We start from the raw sequence: 17,001 nt of genomic DNA on the forward strand, positions 1-17,001 counted from the left end.
TGCTGTCGTGAGTTCATCATCGGACCGGAAATGACGTCCAAGCAGTTCTTTCTTCAAGTTTGGGAAGAGAAAGTAGTCGCTTGGTGCCAGGTCTGGTGAGGAAGGTGTATGAGGCAATACTTTGAACCCGTTCCGCTTCACTGCGGCAACCGCAAGTCGACAGGTGTGCACTCTGGCATTATCATGTTGGAGCAGCACACCTTTTGTGATCTTTCCACGACGTTTGACAAGAATAGCAGTCCGCAAACGGTCCAGGAGATCGGAGTAGTACTCTCCAGTAAAAGTCTGGCCACGTGGCAAGTAGTCAATGAGCAGGACCCCTTTGGTATCCCAAAAGATGGTTGCCATGACTTTGCCAGCCGATGGTTGAGTCTTAAACCTTTTTTGGACAGGGTGAAGCAAAGCCAGTCCACTGCTTACTCTGTTCTTTGGTTTCTGGGTCATAGTGGTGTACCCAGGTTTCATCACCAGTAACAATTCTCTCCATAAAGTTGACTGCATCCCGACTGCATTGCGTCAAAAGTGCCTGACATATTGACGCACGTACAGCCTTCTGATCATCACTCAGACGTTTCGGGACCCATCGGGCAGACAGCTTCTTCATACCCAGACGATCATGCAAAATGGTATGGACACTTTCCTCTGAAATGTCCAAGGCCTTGGCCATTTCTGACACCTTCATTCGCCTGTCTTTGACAACCAGTTGTCTCACAGCTTCACTGGTTTGGTCATTGGTCACCTCTCCAGGCCTGCCAGGGCGTGGCTCATCTTCCAGGTTCACCCGACCCCTCTTAAATTCTGCAACCCAGAATTTGACCTGTGCATACGAAGGTGCACTGTCACCATAAACATCTGACAATTCATCACGTATCTTCTTTCCCGGTTTCCCTTTTAAGTAGAGGTACCTAATAACAACCCTGTATTCAACCTTTGACGAAAATTTGGCAAAATCTACCCTTGCCATCTTTATAGATCACGTGTGTGACTTCAAATACAATTTCCTCAGTGAAACTTTGTCTATGCACGTGACATACATTGGTGCACAGCACGTGACAAACATGCAACCGTTAAGATCTGATAAATAGCTTAGGCTGGTTATATATTGAATGGCCCTCATAGTAAACAACCAGCAACAGCATGACGGGAACACCAGAAATTGGCTTCACACATGTGAGGAATCGAACCCGGACCGTCGGCGTGACGAGCGAACACTTTAACCACAAGGCTACCCCACCGAACTGATACATTTTAAAATTGGTTGAAATGAATTAAGAGCTACGAGATACTAGATCATGAAAACGAATTAAATCAGTATCCCGATCCTAGTTACCAAACTTGAGTGCAGCTGTAGAAGTGGCAATCAATTTACTCAATAAATCACGGCGGGTGATCAGGGTTGTAACAAAAAAACAGGACCGTACAGAAAGAACATATACAATTTTCTAATATTGATTATCTCTCATTTCTTGCAAAAACACGTGGTTCTCAACGGAATGGACGATTGAAAAACACTTTTTCTGCTTTTAAAATTACATTTTCTTCTTAAAGGTCACTTGTTGGCAAGTAAATCAGGTCCATTGGGTTATCAGCGCTGACATGCCGATCACCTGAAAGTACAGCGGGCAACCCATTGAACGTGGCTCGTATTTTCAAATGATTTTGGGGGAAATAAATCTTTAGCTCAATTTCGAAAAATTCACATCCGATACAAAAGTTGTTGACATTTTGTACCACATGTGCATACACATATATAGGGTGCCATTGGACCTCGATGAATGACATTTACACGAGCAACTGGTTTCATCAGTGTTTGTAGCTCTACCACTGTCCTGACTACCATACTTTAACGGAGACGACGGGTCGCTTCAAGAAGGTAGGCCTAATGTTGCCCGTGTTAATTCCTTTTGATTTGGGGGCACGGGTGGCCCAGTCGTCTAAGGCGCCGCGATTCGCTATGCAGAGTTGCGTCCCTTGGGCACGCCAGAAACCTATGATTGTGGGTTCGAATCCCGGTTCGCCCCAATTATGTGGTAAACGTCTGAGACCTGCATCACTTCGGGCTTTCCTCCCACATTAAGCTGACACGCTGTGATATAACTGGAATAATGTTAAAAGCGGCGTTAAACCCAACTCACTCACTCCTTTTGATTTGCATTTGCATGTGTTTGTGACGGATGCCACCGGTAGGGAAGAATACGTGCGCCCTTTCGCGAACACCTGGTGTCATCACTATTTGAAACGGAATCGTGCTCGTGATATGGTCGGAATTGTACACTGCACTTTGGTTTTTGCAGAGATCCTTATGAATTTGGGAAGGGTTTTGTTGCTTTTATTTGCTCTAATATAGATCCCTCTTTTTCGACACCGCTTTCGGCAATATTCCAGCCCTATAACGGCGGCTTGTAAATAATGGAGTCTGGGATTATTTAACTCTATTTTATACAATACTACATTTATGGGTTTTTTTAAATCCTAACGGTACGTGTTGTTAATGAACAAAAAAGACATGTTCCCACACGATGTAAAGTTGTTTTCCCTAAGACGATTCATGTAATCAGGTTCCACAACTTCTAAAGGCCGATCACAGACTGGTATATGGAGTGATTAGGTTTGAAAGTTATTTCAATAAGGACCGCCTCTGTGGTCTTGTGGTAGAGCGTCCGCCCGGAGACCGCCCAATCAATATAAGGATGTTTGATTTCTTTAGCCAATCGGATTTCAGTTTTCCTAAGCGATTCGGCTTCATTTCTTTATCACCTCGATTCGGAAGTCTAGATTTAAAAGAAAAAAGACCAATATTCAATCGATGGACTCTTTTGGGTGGAGATGCCGTGGCGCTCAGAAACGACAGGGTGTATGAAATACCCACGCTATGATGACGCGTATTATTACTCACATTCGAAACTCTGTTTTCGAGAAACAGAAATCATATATGCTGCCCTGCATATGACGTCATCACTAATGGCTGATGTCATCTTCAATTAATAACCATCGATATGACGTCACATTACCAGGAGCCGTTTCGCAAAGGGTGGAAACAATGGTACAACTGTCAGTCAGCATGCAACACAAATAATGTTCAGTGAGAATTACTGAAAATAAATTGCACCGATATCAATGTAACTGTGTGTAATATACTAGACGTAGTACTTATACGCTGAATGCACTGATAAGGGCTAACAGCATCGCCATTCAGTCGATTGAGCTTGTCATATGACTTATCATGTGGCTGTGTCTCCACGGTAATTTGCAGATATCAAGAACGCATTGTCGTGGATCATACCTCCTATGTAGTGACGTCCACGACGTCCACATCAACTGCATCTACTGTGGGGTCACGGGTGGCCCATCCGTCGAAGGCGCCACAATTCACTATGCAGAGTTGCGTCCCTTGGGCACGCCAGAAACATATGATCGTCGGTTCGAATCACCTGTCGCCCCGATATTGTTTCTATGTTTGTCAGCACCATCTCGTAGGTTCAACCAAAGTTGTAAACGTCTGAAACCTGCATCACTTCGGGCTTTCCTCCAACATTAAGCCGATACGCCGTGACATAACTGGAATACAAAGTGGCGTTAAACCCAACTCACTTAACAATGAAGACACACTGCGACCTGCTCTACGGTAGATTCACACAAGATTCAGATACGTACAGTCATCCTTTCTATTAAATCTACGTGGATATCTACGATGTGAGCAACTGCCCCGTATATTCAAGCAACCGCCATGTCGAAAACATATTCAGCTTGTTTAGTTATCTGTTGAAGTGGTAACTTTATCTCCCGTTTGCAATACCCGTCAAGTCAAAATTTACTGTTATGTATTTATGTATCTGTCTCCACGGGAATATACAGTTCGTATTAAATGTAATTCCTAGTTTTACATAAACGGAAAAATTCAAGCCTTTTAACTTCAATATGGATTCCGAGGAGGCTCCAAACTCTGCTTCTTGTTAGAGCTGCCTTGTAATGACAATGTATGAGCCGGCTGTTGTGTGTCATCCCAAGGCGTGGGTTTTTAATCATTTAACATATGAGCGACAGGCATGCGTCATTTTCAACCCTCAATAAACTGACATAAACTGAAATATTGTTCCGAGCTCTTCCCGATGGTTTTGGAGTTACAGCTCACTGCTTCAAAACAAGCATTTTTCTGTAAAAGGAGAAGAACAAATTCTTCGCAACTCATTTTTTCAGGGCATCAACTATGTCCAGGGAACAATTTTTATATTTTGTAAAAATAGCTATTTTTTCAAGTTTGTTTCAGGAACAATTTTCCTTTTCAAACAAACCCCAGGCCCCTTTTGTTGGAATATTGCCAACCGATGCTCCTATTTGATTATGCAGGTGGTGTGCTTTGGCTTAAAGTGGAGAGTCATTTTGTCAGATTCCTTCACATTACCCCTTACAGCAAGACGAGTATAAACTTGAAACACTCTCGCTTCTATAAAATTTGCGAAGAGTACTAACCGGAATATGCAGACAATTAATATTTTTCTGCCACTTTGGTTTTCTTTGTGTAAAAAATGAATGTTTGATGTGATTGCCTAGCCCTGCCGGTGTAAACTTCAACAGATAACTCGACATAGAATAAAAATCAATATTTGTAATCAACCAACGCCGTTTAAAACCAACATCGTCCACGATGGATATTTCTGCATGGAGAAATTCAACGTCAAATATTAGACTTTTCTATTACAGCGCTAATATGACGTTTAAGTCGATTTATGACCATTCAACGTGGATTTTATACGGTGCTGAATCCCGCGATCGAAATGACTAGTCAATTAACCCTTTAGATATGGATGATGGTTGATGGTTTGTCTTCTGAGAGTGCTAATGCTGAAACCATGTATACATAGTTTATAAATTGGCCAATTAAAGTGTCTGTGTTGTCACGGTAAGAGTCACCTGGAACGGAATTCTCATTTATAGCTCTCACAATGGGAAATCGACCGCCTCCGTGGTCTAGTGGTAGAGCGTCCGCCCGGAGAGCGGAAGGTCCGGAGTTCGATCCCCGACCGGGTCATACCAAAAGACGTTAAAGATGGTACTTGTTGTTACTCTGTCAGGCGCTCGGCATTAAGTGGCTAAAACAAGGACTGGTCGGCTCGGAGTCAGTATACTGTGTCTGAGTTGGGTATTCATGTTAAACTGCGGCATGGTATCTCAGTGAGCAAGCACTTTAAATCGGCATCAGTCCGGACTAGTACAAGCAGCCACACAAACACAGACACGTACATGCACGTCCATATATAAGTGCAATAATCTTGGACGCGACGTTAAACCCCATTTCACCTCACCTCACCTCGCCTCACCTCACCTCACCTCACCTCACCTCACCTCACCTCACCTCACGATGGGAAATCAAACCGGTCTTGTTTGTGACAAGCGTCTCCGTGAAGATCCGGGTTAGAATTGGTCGGAGGATGTTACTAACGAGATCGGGTGGTCAGGCTTGCTGACTTGGTTGATGACATGTCATCGTATCTCAATTGCGTTGATCGATGCTCATGAGAGACTCCATTTTTTACAGACCGCCGTCATATAGCTGGCACTAAACAACAAACAAACAAACAAATTGGGACAAGGGACTGCACCATCTATAAGGCTTTCCGCACCCGTAGGATCGAAGACCAGATCCGCCGTTCTAGATTTATTTCATTACTAGATTCTTCATTTGCAAACTCCATACCTCTGCTCAAGGGTTTTAGTAAAATGGTAAGAAGCTGAATTTCTTCGGGATGCCCTCTCACATCAAGATGATACGCACAGTGAATGCACGCACAGTGATTTCCCTGATGGAGAGGGCAGCTGCAGTGCCAATTTAATACACTGGATATTGTTAGATTTAGTTTCAAGTGCACAGTTGTGATGTTTTAAACCCAGACATACTTGGGAATGTTTGAATACTAGGCTTTTAGTCGTTATAGAAAATAATAGAAAGTAACCGCCATGCGGAGCAGATCCCAAGATGCCTTGCGGCAAGGAAGCGATCGTAGACTTCCCGTAAATGAGCATGCAAAAAATAAACATTTGTCATAAATTCTTTCGCTCTGAAGGACAAGACAACGTGACCACTTTGTCAATCTTCCCGAAGCAAGGGAGTTAACCTATAAGTCAAGTTTCCACCCTTGGCGAACTAGGCTGGAATTTCATGGCTCGATCGTAGCGCCACCAGTGGCTATAACAGGTTATGCCCCTTCAATGTCACTACTATTGACCAATAAGATTCCATCGCTCATATCGCTTGCATTTGCTTCAAACAAAATGGCGGCGCCCAGTCAAGACGATATGATTGATATTCGTAATCTATATTGTGATAAAATGGGTTTTACCCCGCGAAGTGCTTCATTCACGAAAGCACCTTGATTACTAAACATGGAAAGATTTGCAAAATATCTGTCGTCGCCAAGTTAGCGGTACACATGCTTTGCAAATCCTACAGTCGACTGAAATCAGCCCGTTGAAATACCCATGTTGTATACAAACCGGATGTCTAGTTCGTTACGCGATTATGATTAGACTGTGCATTGACTCGTTAGTTTAGCCAAACTGTAACTCCGGAATGTTCACTATTGAGTATTGTCCTCCACCACCTCAGTAGGTGAGGTGAAATGGGGTTTAACCTCGCGTCCAAGAATATTGCACTTATATAGCGACGTGCTTTCACGTGTGTGTGGCTGCTTGTACTAGTCCGGACTGATGCCGATTTTATGCTGCTAGTCCACTGAGATAACATGCCGCAGTTTAACATGAATACCCCACCCACACACAGTATGCTCACTCTGAGTCGACCAGTCCTTGTTTTAGCAGCCTTAACGCCGAGCGTCAGGCAGGGTAACAACAAGTACCATCTTTTAACGTCTTTTGGTATGACGGGGCCGGGGATCCAACCCCGGACTTTCCAATCCCCGGGTGGGTGCTCTCTCTACCATCAGACCATGGAGGCGGTCTTACCATAAAGGAGTACCATATATTTAATTGTACATTCACTACAACATCCATGCGTTTTGGTCACAGGTGATCCGGTTGACTTCAACCACCATTCAGGGTTTCGTCCCTTAGCAGCCAGGATCCGCTGGTTGTGGGTTCGAATCCCCGATTTTTTGTTTTGTTAGAATCATATCCGTGCCCGTGGATTTCATTCTGAGCAATCCTATCACACGCTATGAGCTGACAGGATAACTGTTGAAAGCGACGCTTACATTTAACACAGCCCACTCTCTAGATTGTGTAAAGAATGTCTGATCTGTGTCCGGGTCCTTTCCTGAGTCCGTTTCATAAATAAGGCTTCTAGACACACACATATATAGCCATTAATCTGGATATGACACTGACACATTGATGCATTACGGGGCTGAATGTTGGTCCAAACGTCGTGAGACCAACGCTTTATGGGTTATTTCACAACGTAAGATTCGGTGATCTATCATTCTGCCAACAGAGATCAATATTGGCATTCCAATGAATGACCATTTTGATAAATATGTATCCATCCCCATGCCAATAAAAATGACAATAATAACAACGCCAATATGCTTGCCCCCACACCATAAACAAAAGAAGAAAAGGAAGAAGAAGAAGAAGGAGAAGAAGAAGAAGAATTGTATAGAAATGAGTGTCAACCATTTACAGTCGTAGCTGCTGGACTTAAAAAGTGAGTGAGTGAGTTGGGTTTTAACGCCGCTTAGAACAGAACGGCGTGTCAGCGTAACATGGCATAAAACCCCGATGTAATGCAGGTCCCAGGCCTTAGGTAAAACCCACGAGCACGGGTATGGTGCTGATAAACCTGCAAATATAATCGGGGCAAATCTGAATTCGAACCCATAATCAAAGGTTTCTAGCGTACCTACGGGAGGCAACTGTGCAGGGGGAATTGCGGTGCCTTAGACGACTGAGCAACCCGCGCTCCCTGGGTTTAAAGAGAGTGACATGTGTCATGAGTGCAAGTGATAAATGGCCTTCGTGTTATCAGGGAAACCATTAAAGATAGTCGTTGAGTCGTACTAATAGGCTGGAAGACCTACCGGTACATACAAGCTATTATGGCATTACGTTTCGGTACGTCAGCAGTACGCCATTTTGATAAACGTATCTCGCAACATAAACAATTTATTCCTGTAAACAATGTATACTACTCAAAGGAAGTTAAAGAACACCCGATTCTTTGATATTGGTATAGTTAATCTGCCAGACCATGACAGATTGTTTGTTTCTTTGTTGTTTAACGCCGCACTCAGCAATATTCCAGAGTGGAATGCTACGTGGAATGTAGCTGTAAATAATCAGCTAAATAATTGTTAATATTTTCTGTCTGTAAATAATCGAGTCTGAACCAGACAATCCAGTGATTGACATCATGAGCAGCGATCCACGCAATTGGGATCGATGATATGCATCAACCAAGTCAGCGAGCCTGACCACCCGATCCCGTTAGTCGCCTCTTACAACAAGCATAGTCGCCTTTTACGACGAGTTTGGGTTGCTGAAGACCTATTCTCTACCCGTATCTTCACGGGTCAACAGATTATCTATACTAATATGGAAGAATAATCGGTTGTTCTTTAACTTCTTTTGAGTAGTATAACCCTGTATATTTGTTACTCAAGTACACATACCGTTTAAGAAATGGCTGCTAGATTTGCTACCTTTAACTGTTAAATAGAATGACATATAAATTGAGTCGCCAGACTAAGCTGGTTTGGAATGTCTTGAAACTAAAATGTGTTTGCCCTGACAACTGACATGCCCAGGATGCCTTGAATGTTTATCCTCCCACAAATGACAACTCGCTTCACCACTTCCCAACAATTAGATAAATAAAACGATATTTAAAAGATGTTAACAGTTTTTCAACAGACGCACTTTCTTACAGCCAGAAGGCACTCAACTGTTCTTGGTTTTGTTATTTTAATATATCTATGATTTTTAAATATTTATTTTTTAGTGCAAATTTGTGAGTTGTTATTTGCAAAAGGACAGCCAACGAAATTACAATGTTTTTGGAAATGATAAAACAACTGAGTCAATCATCTTTGTTCCACGTATGGTTTTTAATCATCATATAGTGATTACAGTTGCTGGTTTTCAGAACGTAATGAGACGCCATAGCGTGTTTACTTGCGCATTTGACATTAGAAGAGAAAACAGATCTTCTGATGTATTGATGAGATACGTGTGCCCTTCTGAAGTTTCCAAATTTCCAAGTCCTCAATTTGTTTAGGATTACAGTGAGCACATACATAAGGGTTGTTTTGTTGGCTTCCAATGTCAATATTATGTTGCGTGCAGCCAACTCGAGCACAACAAAAGATATAATTGCAAATCTACACATACATGTCAGGTTGATATTGTTCGCCTCTAACGTTACTTCTAACCGAATGTGCGTGTTGTAACGAGAACTTGATGAGCAGTACGATTGATAGTCGTGACGGCAACTGTCCCTAAGTCGTTGATTAAACTGTAAGATAAACTGCTAGCCAAGGGAAAAGAAAGTATACACTTGAATTCTGGACTTGATCAACAATTACAAACGTTATCAAAACTAAACTAGGCTGAAAAATGTCGCGGAAACACTGAAAACTTAAGGCCTAAAACAGATCAAATACATCACCATCGAATAACACATTTTTTTGTTTGTTTCAATTTTGGGAACCAGCAAACATGAGTGTATACTTTCTATTGCCTGTCAGTATATTTCGAAATGTTTGGGTACAGCAAGGTTTTGATTTGCCAATCCCAGAGTAATCAATTTGATGTTTGATGTTTAACGCCACATTCAGCAATATTAGAGCTGTACGAGAGCCCCATGTTTGTTAAACGAACCGACTAAAGGTTTATTACAATTAATTTTGTTTGTTTGTTTGTTTGTTTGTTGTTAAACCCCGCACTCAGAAATATCCCAGCTTTATGACGGAGGTCTGTTAATAATCGAGTGTGGACAAGACAATACAGTGATTGATATCATGAGCATCGATCCACGCAATTGGGATCGATGACATGCATCAACCAAGTCCAAGAGCCTGACCACCCGATCCCGTTAATCGCCTCTTACGACAAGCATAGTCACCTTTTACGACGAGCATGGGTTGCTGCAGACCTATTCTCTACCCGTATCTTCACGGTGAACCACGAGTTGACAATTGTTTTAGGTATGCCCGTTTGCGCAAAGACGGAACCCGGTTGCAAAAATGGCCATGAGAGGGGCACGAGTCGCTATTCGGCTTGTCCCGGAATAACACGAGTTGGTCACGAATGAAAACATCCGGTATATAATTTGGATGTATGTTATTGGAAAATGTTGGTGGTCTGATATTTGACGAACGGTGCGTCAAAACGCAGCGAGTGTCCATTTGCAATGTCTTAAACGACATTGTTTTCATACTTGTTCAAAAATGTGATGGAGGAAAACAGTAAAGCAAAGTGCACGTGCAAGTTGTGGCATTTGTACGTCGTGGTAGTGGCTATTCGGAAGCCTAAACCCTGATGAATTTGTCATTCAATTGTCTAAAATTTTCATGTTCGAAAATACCGAGACTCATGTGACACGGTTATGAACAGTTTCCAATGCCTTGTACAACGACAACATGTGACTATCGAGCTCCAAAATATCATATTTGTATATATGATATTAAATTAAATATATCGACTTTATTTCGTACTATACATTTACTAAAAATCTACCTGTACGGTTTTTTTTGAAGAGTATATATAGATGCAATATATTGCTGACTGGGACATTTTGTGTGTGTGTTTGTTTGCTGTTTAACGCTGAACTCTGCAATGTTCCAGCTACATGACTGCGGTCTGTAAATAATCTGGACCAGACAACCTAGTGATTGACATCACGAGCATCAATCTACGAAACTGGGACATGTGGTCAACCAGGTCACCGAACCTGACTACCCGATCCACTTAGTCGCCTCTTATGACATGCATAGGTTGCTGGGGACCTATATTCTTACCCGGAACTCCATATGTTAAAATTAAAAAGTAACGTTAACATCACTTCAATTGTTCCGACCGCCACTAATGTGTTGGGGGAAAGTTGTATTGATCTGGATATATCCGTAGAAAATTAAATAAATGGAAATGCACAGACAAAGAGTTCAGATAGTTTGGTAACATATAAATATGTAAACGACACAAGCATCAACACACGGTTTAATGTGTTTCTGATGAACACCCGAATGATTTTCCATCAGTCTTGTAACAGAAAAAAATGTCGTTTACTTTCTCCTTACTGAAAAATAGATCTGTTTAATTGGTTTAAAAGGACTTCAGCACCGACCCATCGGCACCGTCCTTTGTGGTAGCAGACACCTTTACAACGCCATCTTCCCGACGGGTGCTACCACTCATTTCCCTAATGTTTCAATCATGACAACCTGTCTCAACCGGTAGTTAAGTCGGACGAGTTGGCCAGACATTTTACCGATAAATGTGGCGGAATATATGACTGCGGCTTCCTTGGTACTACTTCCAAGCTCTGACCCAGATATAACAACTAATCGACATAGGCCTTACTCCAGAGGATTCTTTACGCCAAGAAAAACGTTAAGGACATCTACTACTATATATTTCCATACAAAATCGCCATTTATAGAAATTGTATTCTGTGATAATTTACGGTGAGGCACATATTTGTTTTTTTCCACAAAAATGTCATACTCAAATTGAAATACAGAAACCGGTATCGATTATTTAATGGTATGTTTTGTAACTGCCATGGGAATAGTGTTTTGAAAGTCCTTTTAATTGCTTTTTTTGCTTCTCTTGACGTATGATATCACCCAGTACGTGATCCATCTTGAGGAACGTGCAGTTTTCTTGTACTAACCTTTTGCGGGTATCCGTTGTCTTAGACATTTATCAGAATGTAGGATTTGCAAATACATTTGGACGTGCTGGAAATGTAGCGAAAAATAATCCTGCTTAACTTTTTCCAGGTGTAGATATTGATGGAGAGGATGTGGAAAGACAAGTTGCCATTCGGGTCCACTCGGTTCATTCCGTTACCTACGTAATATCTCGGGCGGCAGTGAAGTAGCGATGTTGCAAGATTCACGGCGTAATATATCCTTCTGCGTGTAGTTCGTAAAGCTGACCTGGAGAAAGCTTTATTTTGTAGAAAAGTTCGATATACAGGTTGTAATCAAGCAGCGTTTATACAACTGTCACAACTGTCGCCAGATTGTGTTGTGTAATTTGATAGTCAAGTGAACTTGTGAAATACGTGAATCCTGACCCAATATGGATTCCTCCCAATATTGGCTGAGGTGACACATAGGATTGAGCTGGTCTAAACGGTGACCCGGCGGTGCTGACGTCATAGTGAGTGAGCGAGTGAGTGAGTGAGTGAGTGAGTGAGTGAGTGAAACCAACACAGCCGGACCAGGCAGACCAGTGATTGGAGGCATCAGTAACCACCTTACCATCGGCAGCTAAGCTGATGATGGCGGTGATGGTGATACTTGGGGGTGATGGTGGTGATGAAGGTGATGAAGGTGTCGTGGTGGAAATGACAATAATGGTGGTGGCGGTGGTGGTGGTGGTGGTGGTGGTGGTGGTGGTGGTGGTGATGGTGATACCTGGGGGTGATGGTTGTGATGAAGGTAGTGGTGGTGGTGATGAAGGTGGGAATGAGTATGGCAAATGGATGGTGGTGTAGAGGATAGTGAAGGTAATTCAGAACTATCCCGAACTTCATCCCTCAGTTTTCAAACCCAGCTTTGTCTATCTTCTATATAGACGCTCACTCGTTTACATTTGCCACGCTTTACAAGACGTCAATCTGAAGTTTACACTGGAGTCAGTGGTTGTTGTTGTTGTTTTAAATCCATTCCCTCAGTTACAAACGTTTACAGGATTGAGGATAACCGTTCAACGCCTTAATCAGTATATCCGCTATCCATCAAGATCCTTACAAAACACCAAATTAGAAAGGGCTGCTCTCCATTAATCAGTTACTTTGATTGCCTCAAGTATTCCCTTGTCGGCATTCATCATTCTCACAGCTTCAAGTGAATAATCAATTAGACTTCTGTAATTATAAAAACTTCAACAGCCCTTAAAATAGACCTGTCTCCGTCACCCCTGAACGTCTCGCGGCGTTAAACCAACAACGACCTTTGCGACCATCTCAATTCCCTTAGCCTTTGAGTTTATCTTCGTTGCATTGAAGATTAACAATGATTAATAATAGAAGAATATATACGTTCTAGTTCCGGGGGATTTAAGTCAGATAGGTCCCAAGTGCATCACGCTTGTCGTAAGAGTCGACTATAATGGGGATCGGATGGTCAGAATATGCGTCATCGAACCCCGGCAGCATGGGGCTTTGTTTGTTTCCGATGTGCCGATGTCCTGATCCAATCGCGAATATTAACTTTTAAACGTATATATGGTATAACTCGGGTATAACTCATCTGCTATGACGTTAATTGTTTAAGAGTGATTGATACGTACACGCAGAGAAGCTTATTTGCGCAAGCATGCCGTCACATTTTGCTCCTGAATCACGTGCGTATTCCAACCAACCAAAGACGTATCGAGGCTGTCTCACCGTCACATTTTGCACCTGCTGCACGTGCATATTCCAACCAACCAAAGACGTATCGAGTCTGTCTCGCCGTCACGTTTTGCTCCTGCTGCACGAGCATTTTCCAACCAACCCAAGACGTATCGAGGCTGTCTCGCCGTCACGTTTTGCTCCTGCTGCACGAGCATATTCCAACCAACCCAAGACGTATCGAGGCTCTCTCGCCGTCACATTTTTCTCCTGCTGCACGAGCATATTCCAACCAACCCAAGACATTACGAGGCTGTCTCGCCGTCACGTTTTGCTCCTGCTGCACGAGCATATTCCAACCAACCCAAGACGTATCGAGGCTGTCTCGCCGTCACGTTTTGCTCCTGCTGCACGAGCATATTCCAGCAAACCCAAGACGTATCGAGGCTCTCTCGCCGTCACATTTTGCTCCTGCTGCACGAGCATATTCCAACCAACCCAAGACGTATCGAGGCTGTCTCGCCGTCACGTTTTGCTCCTGCTGCACGAGCATATTCCAGCCAACCCAAGACGTATCGAGGCTCTCTCGCCGTCACATTTTGCTCCTGCTTCACGTGCATATTCCAACCGACCCGCCGTCAGAAAGCTTGAATATTGCAGTGCAGCATTAAACAACAAACGGGGCGGTCGGGTAGCCTAGTGATTAAAGCATTCGCTCGTGTCGCCGAAGACCCGGGTTTGATTCCCGACATGGGTACAATGTGTGAAGCCCATTTCTGTTGTCCAACTCCGTGATATTGCTGGAATATTCCTAAAAGTGGCGTAAAACTATACTCACTCACCCACTTAAACAACAAACAAAAGAAACTCCCAAGAGTCAAACGTGCGTAGTGTGGTCATGCAAACACGACTCCTCTTTGCCAGCTTGACTTCACTGATTCGTAACCGGCGAAATATTTACAGGACCACGTTCAGAACCAGTCGTTATCTTATTTCGTCACAGCTGCCATACAATACCACGGGGACCAGCCTGAGCTGCTTGCATTCAGAATTAATTGTCTATCTACATATCCATTGCACTTATTGATTTCTTCACTCATTTATTGCCTCTCCATTTATTTATTAATGTGTGTGTTTCGACTGTTAGCGTCATATGTGCAGCTCATTATTTTAATCAGTCAAGCAGAAACTTCTCATGTCAAGATAGTTTCCTAGTCTTACAATCTGGTCTAACACTGTAGGCAAATATATACTCACACGCAAAAGAAAAGCAAGTGGTTTTAAGCAAATAGGTAACAAACACGGAACCATAAATTGATACGAGTTGTTGCATGTAGTGAAGCCTGATGGTGTTATCAATAATTTTGGTTTCATTTTGGAAGCCCCGAGTAAAAACGCAACATAAAAACGAATCGCCAAAACGCACCATTTCAATGAATATGTGCGTGTCATGCACCCATTTCTCGCGAAATCGAAAATGCACGAACTGTGACGAACTGTAGTGGGTATAAAACTATGGCCGATTTTTGGACCTACCACTCCTTGGTCAACGATGCCACGCCTAACTCAAATTCAGAGAAAACAGGCTATTGGACATTTGGAAGCTGGAGAGTCTGTCCAAGATGTTGCCCGTCATTTCAACGTTAACATAACCACAATTTACCGTCTCCTGCATCCATACAATGCTACACAGACCACAGATGACCTTCCTCGGAGCCGTCGTCATAGGGTCACCACATCTCGACAAGATTGGCAGATAGCCCGTCAACACCAGCGACATCCGTTCCTAACTACAAGTGAAAGTGCTCGACAGACCATCGACACATTAGCCGTGACACTGTGATCCGACGTCTCCGTTCCAACAACCTCAGATGTCGCCGACCAGCACGTCGTCCTGTTCTCCAACCACGGCATCGACAAGCACGACTTCAGTGGGCACAGGGTCATCGCAGTTGGCGTCATCGTGAGTGGAGGCGTGTCATCTTCTCTGATGAAAGTCGCTTTTGTGTCTCCCATGCAGACGGAAGAGTCAGAATTTGGCGGTGTCGAGGTGATCGTTTCGCTGACAGAAACGTTGTGGAAAGGAGTCCATGGGATGGACCTAGCGTCATGATATGGGAAGGGATTGGACTTAATGCGAGACTTGGACCCATGTGCTTTCTGAATGTTGGTCAAGGTCGGGGACACGGCGTCACTGCTCAGCGGTATATCGACCAAGTGATCAGACCCCACGTTGTTCCATTTTTTGCACAACACATTTTCCAGCAGGACAACGCTCGTCCCCATGTTGCCAGAGCTACCATGGCCTTTCTGCAACAACACAACACCCGTGTTCTACCGTGGCCAGCCCTCAGCCCTCATCTGAACCCCATCGAACACTTGTGGGATGAGGTTCAAAGGCGTCTGCATAATGTGCGCCCAGTCCCTACAACTGCCGATGAACTACGCACAGGTGCTCTGGATGTGTGTAGGAGGATCCCAAGGGCCTTCACAAATCGTCTGATCCACTCAATGTACAGGAGATGTGTGGCAGTGATCAATGCTGATGGTGGTCACACCAGGTTTTGACTGACATTTTGGGTTTTGCCCTGAAACTGTGTAAGCCCTTAACATTTGAAAAACACAATTATGTCATCTGCCTTTCAATCCATTATACTGTCTTCGGGCAATTCTTTTGTCAATCTTGCCCTATTAGTATTTCTTGTCTTTACTGTTGAAAATAAATAACATGTATACTGCATACTCGACTTGCGTTACTTTTGCGTGTGAGTATACTAAACCGCAAAAGAAACATCACCATGGATAGATATATGAGAAACCTTATTTGTCCAAACACTGTAAACATACTTCGGGACATATTAAAAAGATGAAACTTGGCAAAACTGATCATGAATGTTGAAATTAAAGTGTCAAATGCTCTTAAAGTGAAACACAACAGTAGTCTCTGAGAAAATGGCATCACAAGTCAGTATCTCATGTGTCCGCCACATGCATTGATGACTGTCGTGCAACGTCGATACATGGAATGGATGAGGCAGTTGATGAAGACCATAGGCACATGAGCCCACACTCTGAGTGACGCCTGACGCAGTTCAGCTGCAGTTGTCGGCCTTGGTCGGACATCATTCAGCCGTCTTTGAATCTCGTCCCACAGGTGCTCAATGGGTTTTAAATCGGGACTGAGGGCAGGCCACTGCATGGTTCTGATGCCATTCTGCTGGAGGAAGTCTCTTGGTGCTCTCGCAGTGTGGGCACGGACGTTATCATGCTGAAACTCGTGGTTGCGTCGACGTGCCAAATGAGGTATGGCGTGTGATCTCAAGACTTGATCAATGTACCGAACTGCTGTGACACCATTGCCTCTCCATGGACCGATGTTCTGGAAGACCACAGGGCCGACCCTCCGTGCAAGACAAATTCCACCCCACACCATGATGCTCGGACCACCCCACGAGTCTCTCTCAACAACACTAGCATCTGAATAA

The 17,001-nt window shown here is 43.5% G+C and overlaps 1 protein-coding gene across 1 annotated transcript; it reads right to left on the minus strand.

Moving 5' to 3' along the window:
- Positions 1-373: 373 nt before the first annotated feature.
- Positions 374-964, minus strand: LOC139454960 (protein GVQW3-like). Its single transcript, XM_071236557.1, has one exon. The coding sequence runs from the start codon at positions 962-964 to the stop codon at positions 374-376; it is 591 nt and encodes a 196-aa protein (XP_071092658.1).
- Positions 965-17,001: the final 16,037 nt, after the last annotated feature.

Source organism: Haliotis cracherodii, unplaced genomic scaffold (assembly GCF_022045235.1).
Source record: "Haliotis cracherodii isolate W230 unplaced genomic scaffold, xgHalCrac1.p SCAF_11, whole genome shotgun sequence".
NCBI lineage: Eukaryota > Metazoa > Mollusca > Gastropoda > Lepetellida > Haliotidae > Haliotis > Haliotis cracherodii.

Excerpts from the sequence above, each read along its gene's own strand:
- LOC139454960 (XM_071236557.1), bottom strand. The coding sequence starts at position 964 with ATGGCAAGGGTAGATTTTGCCAAATTTTCGTCAAAGGTTGAATACAGG.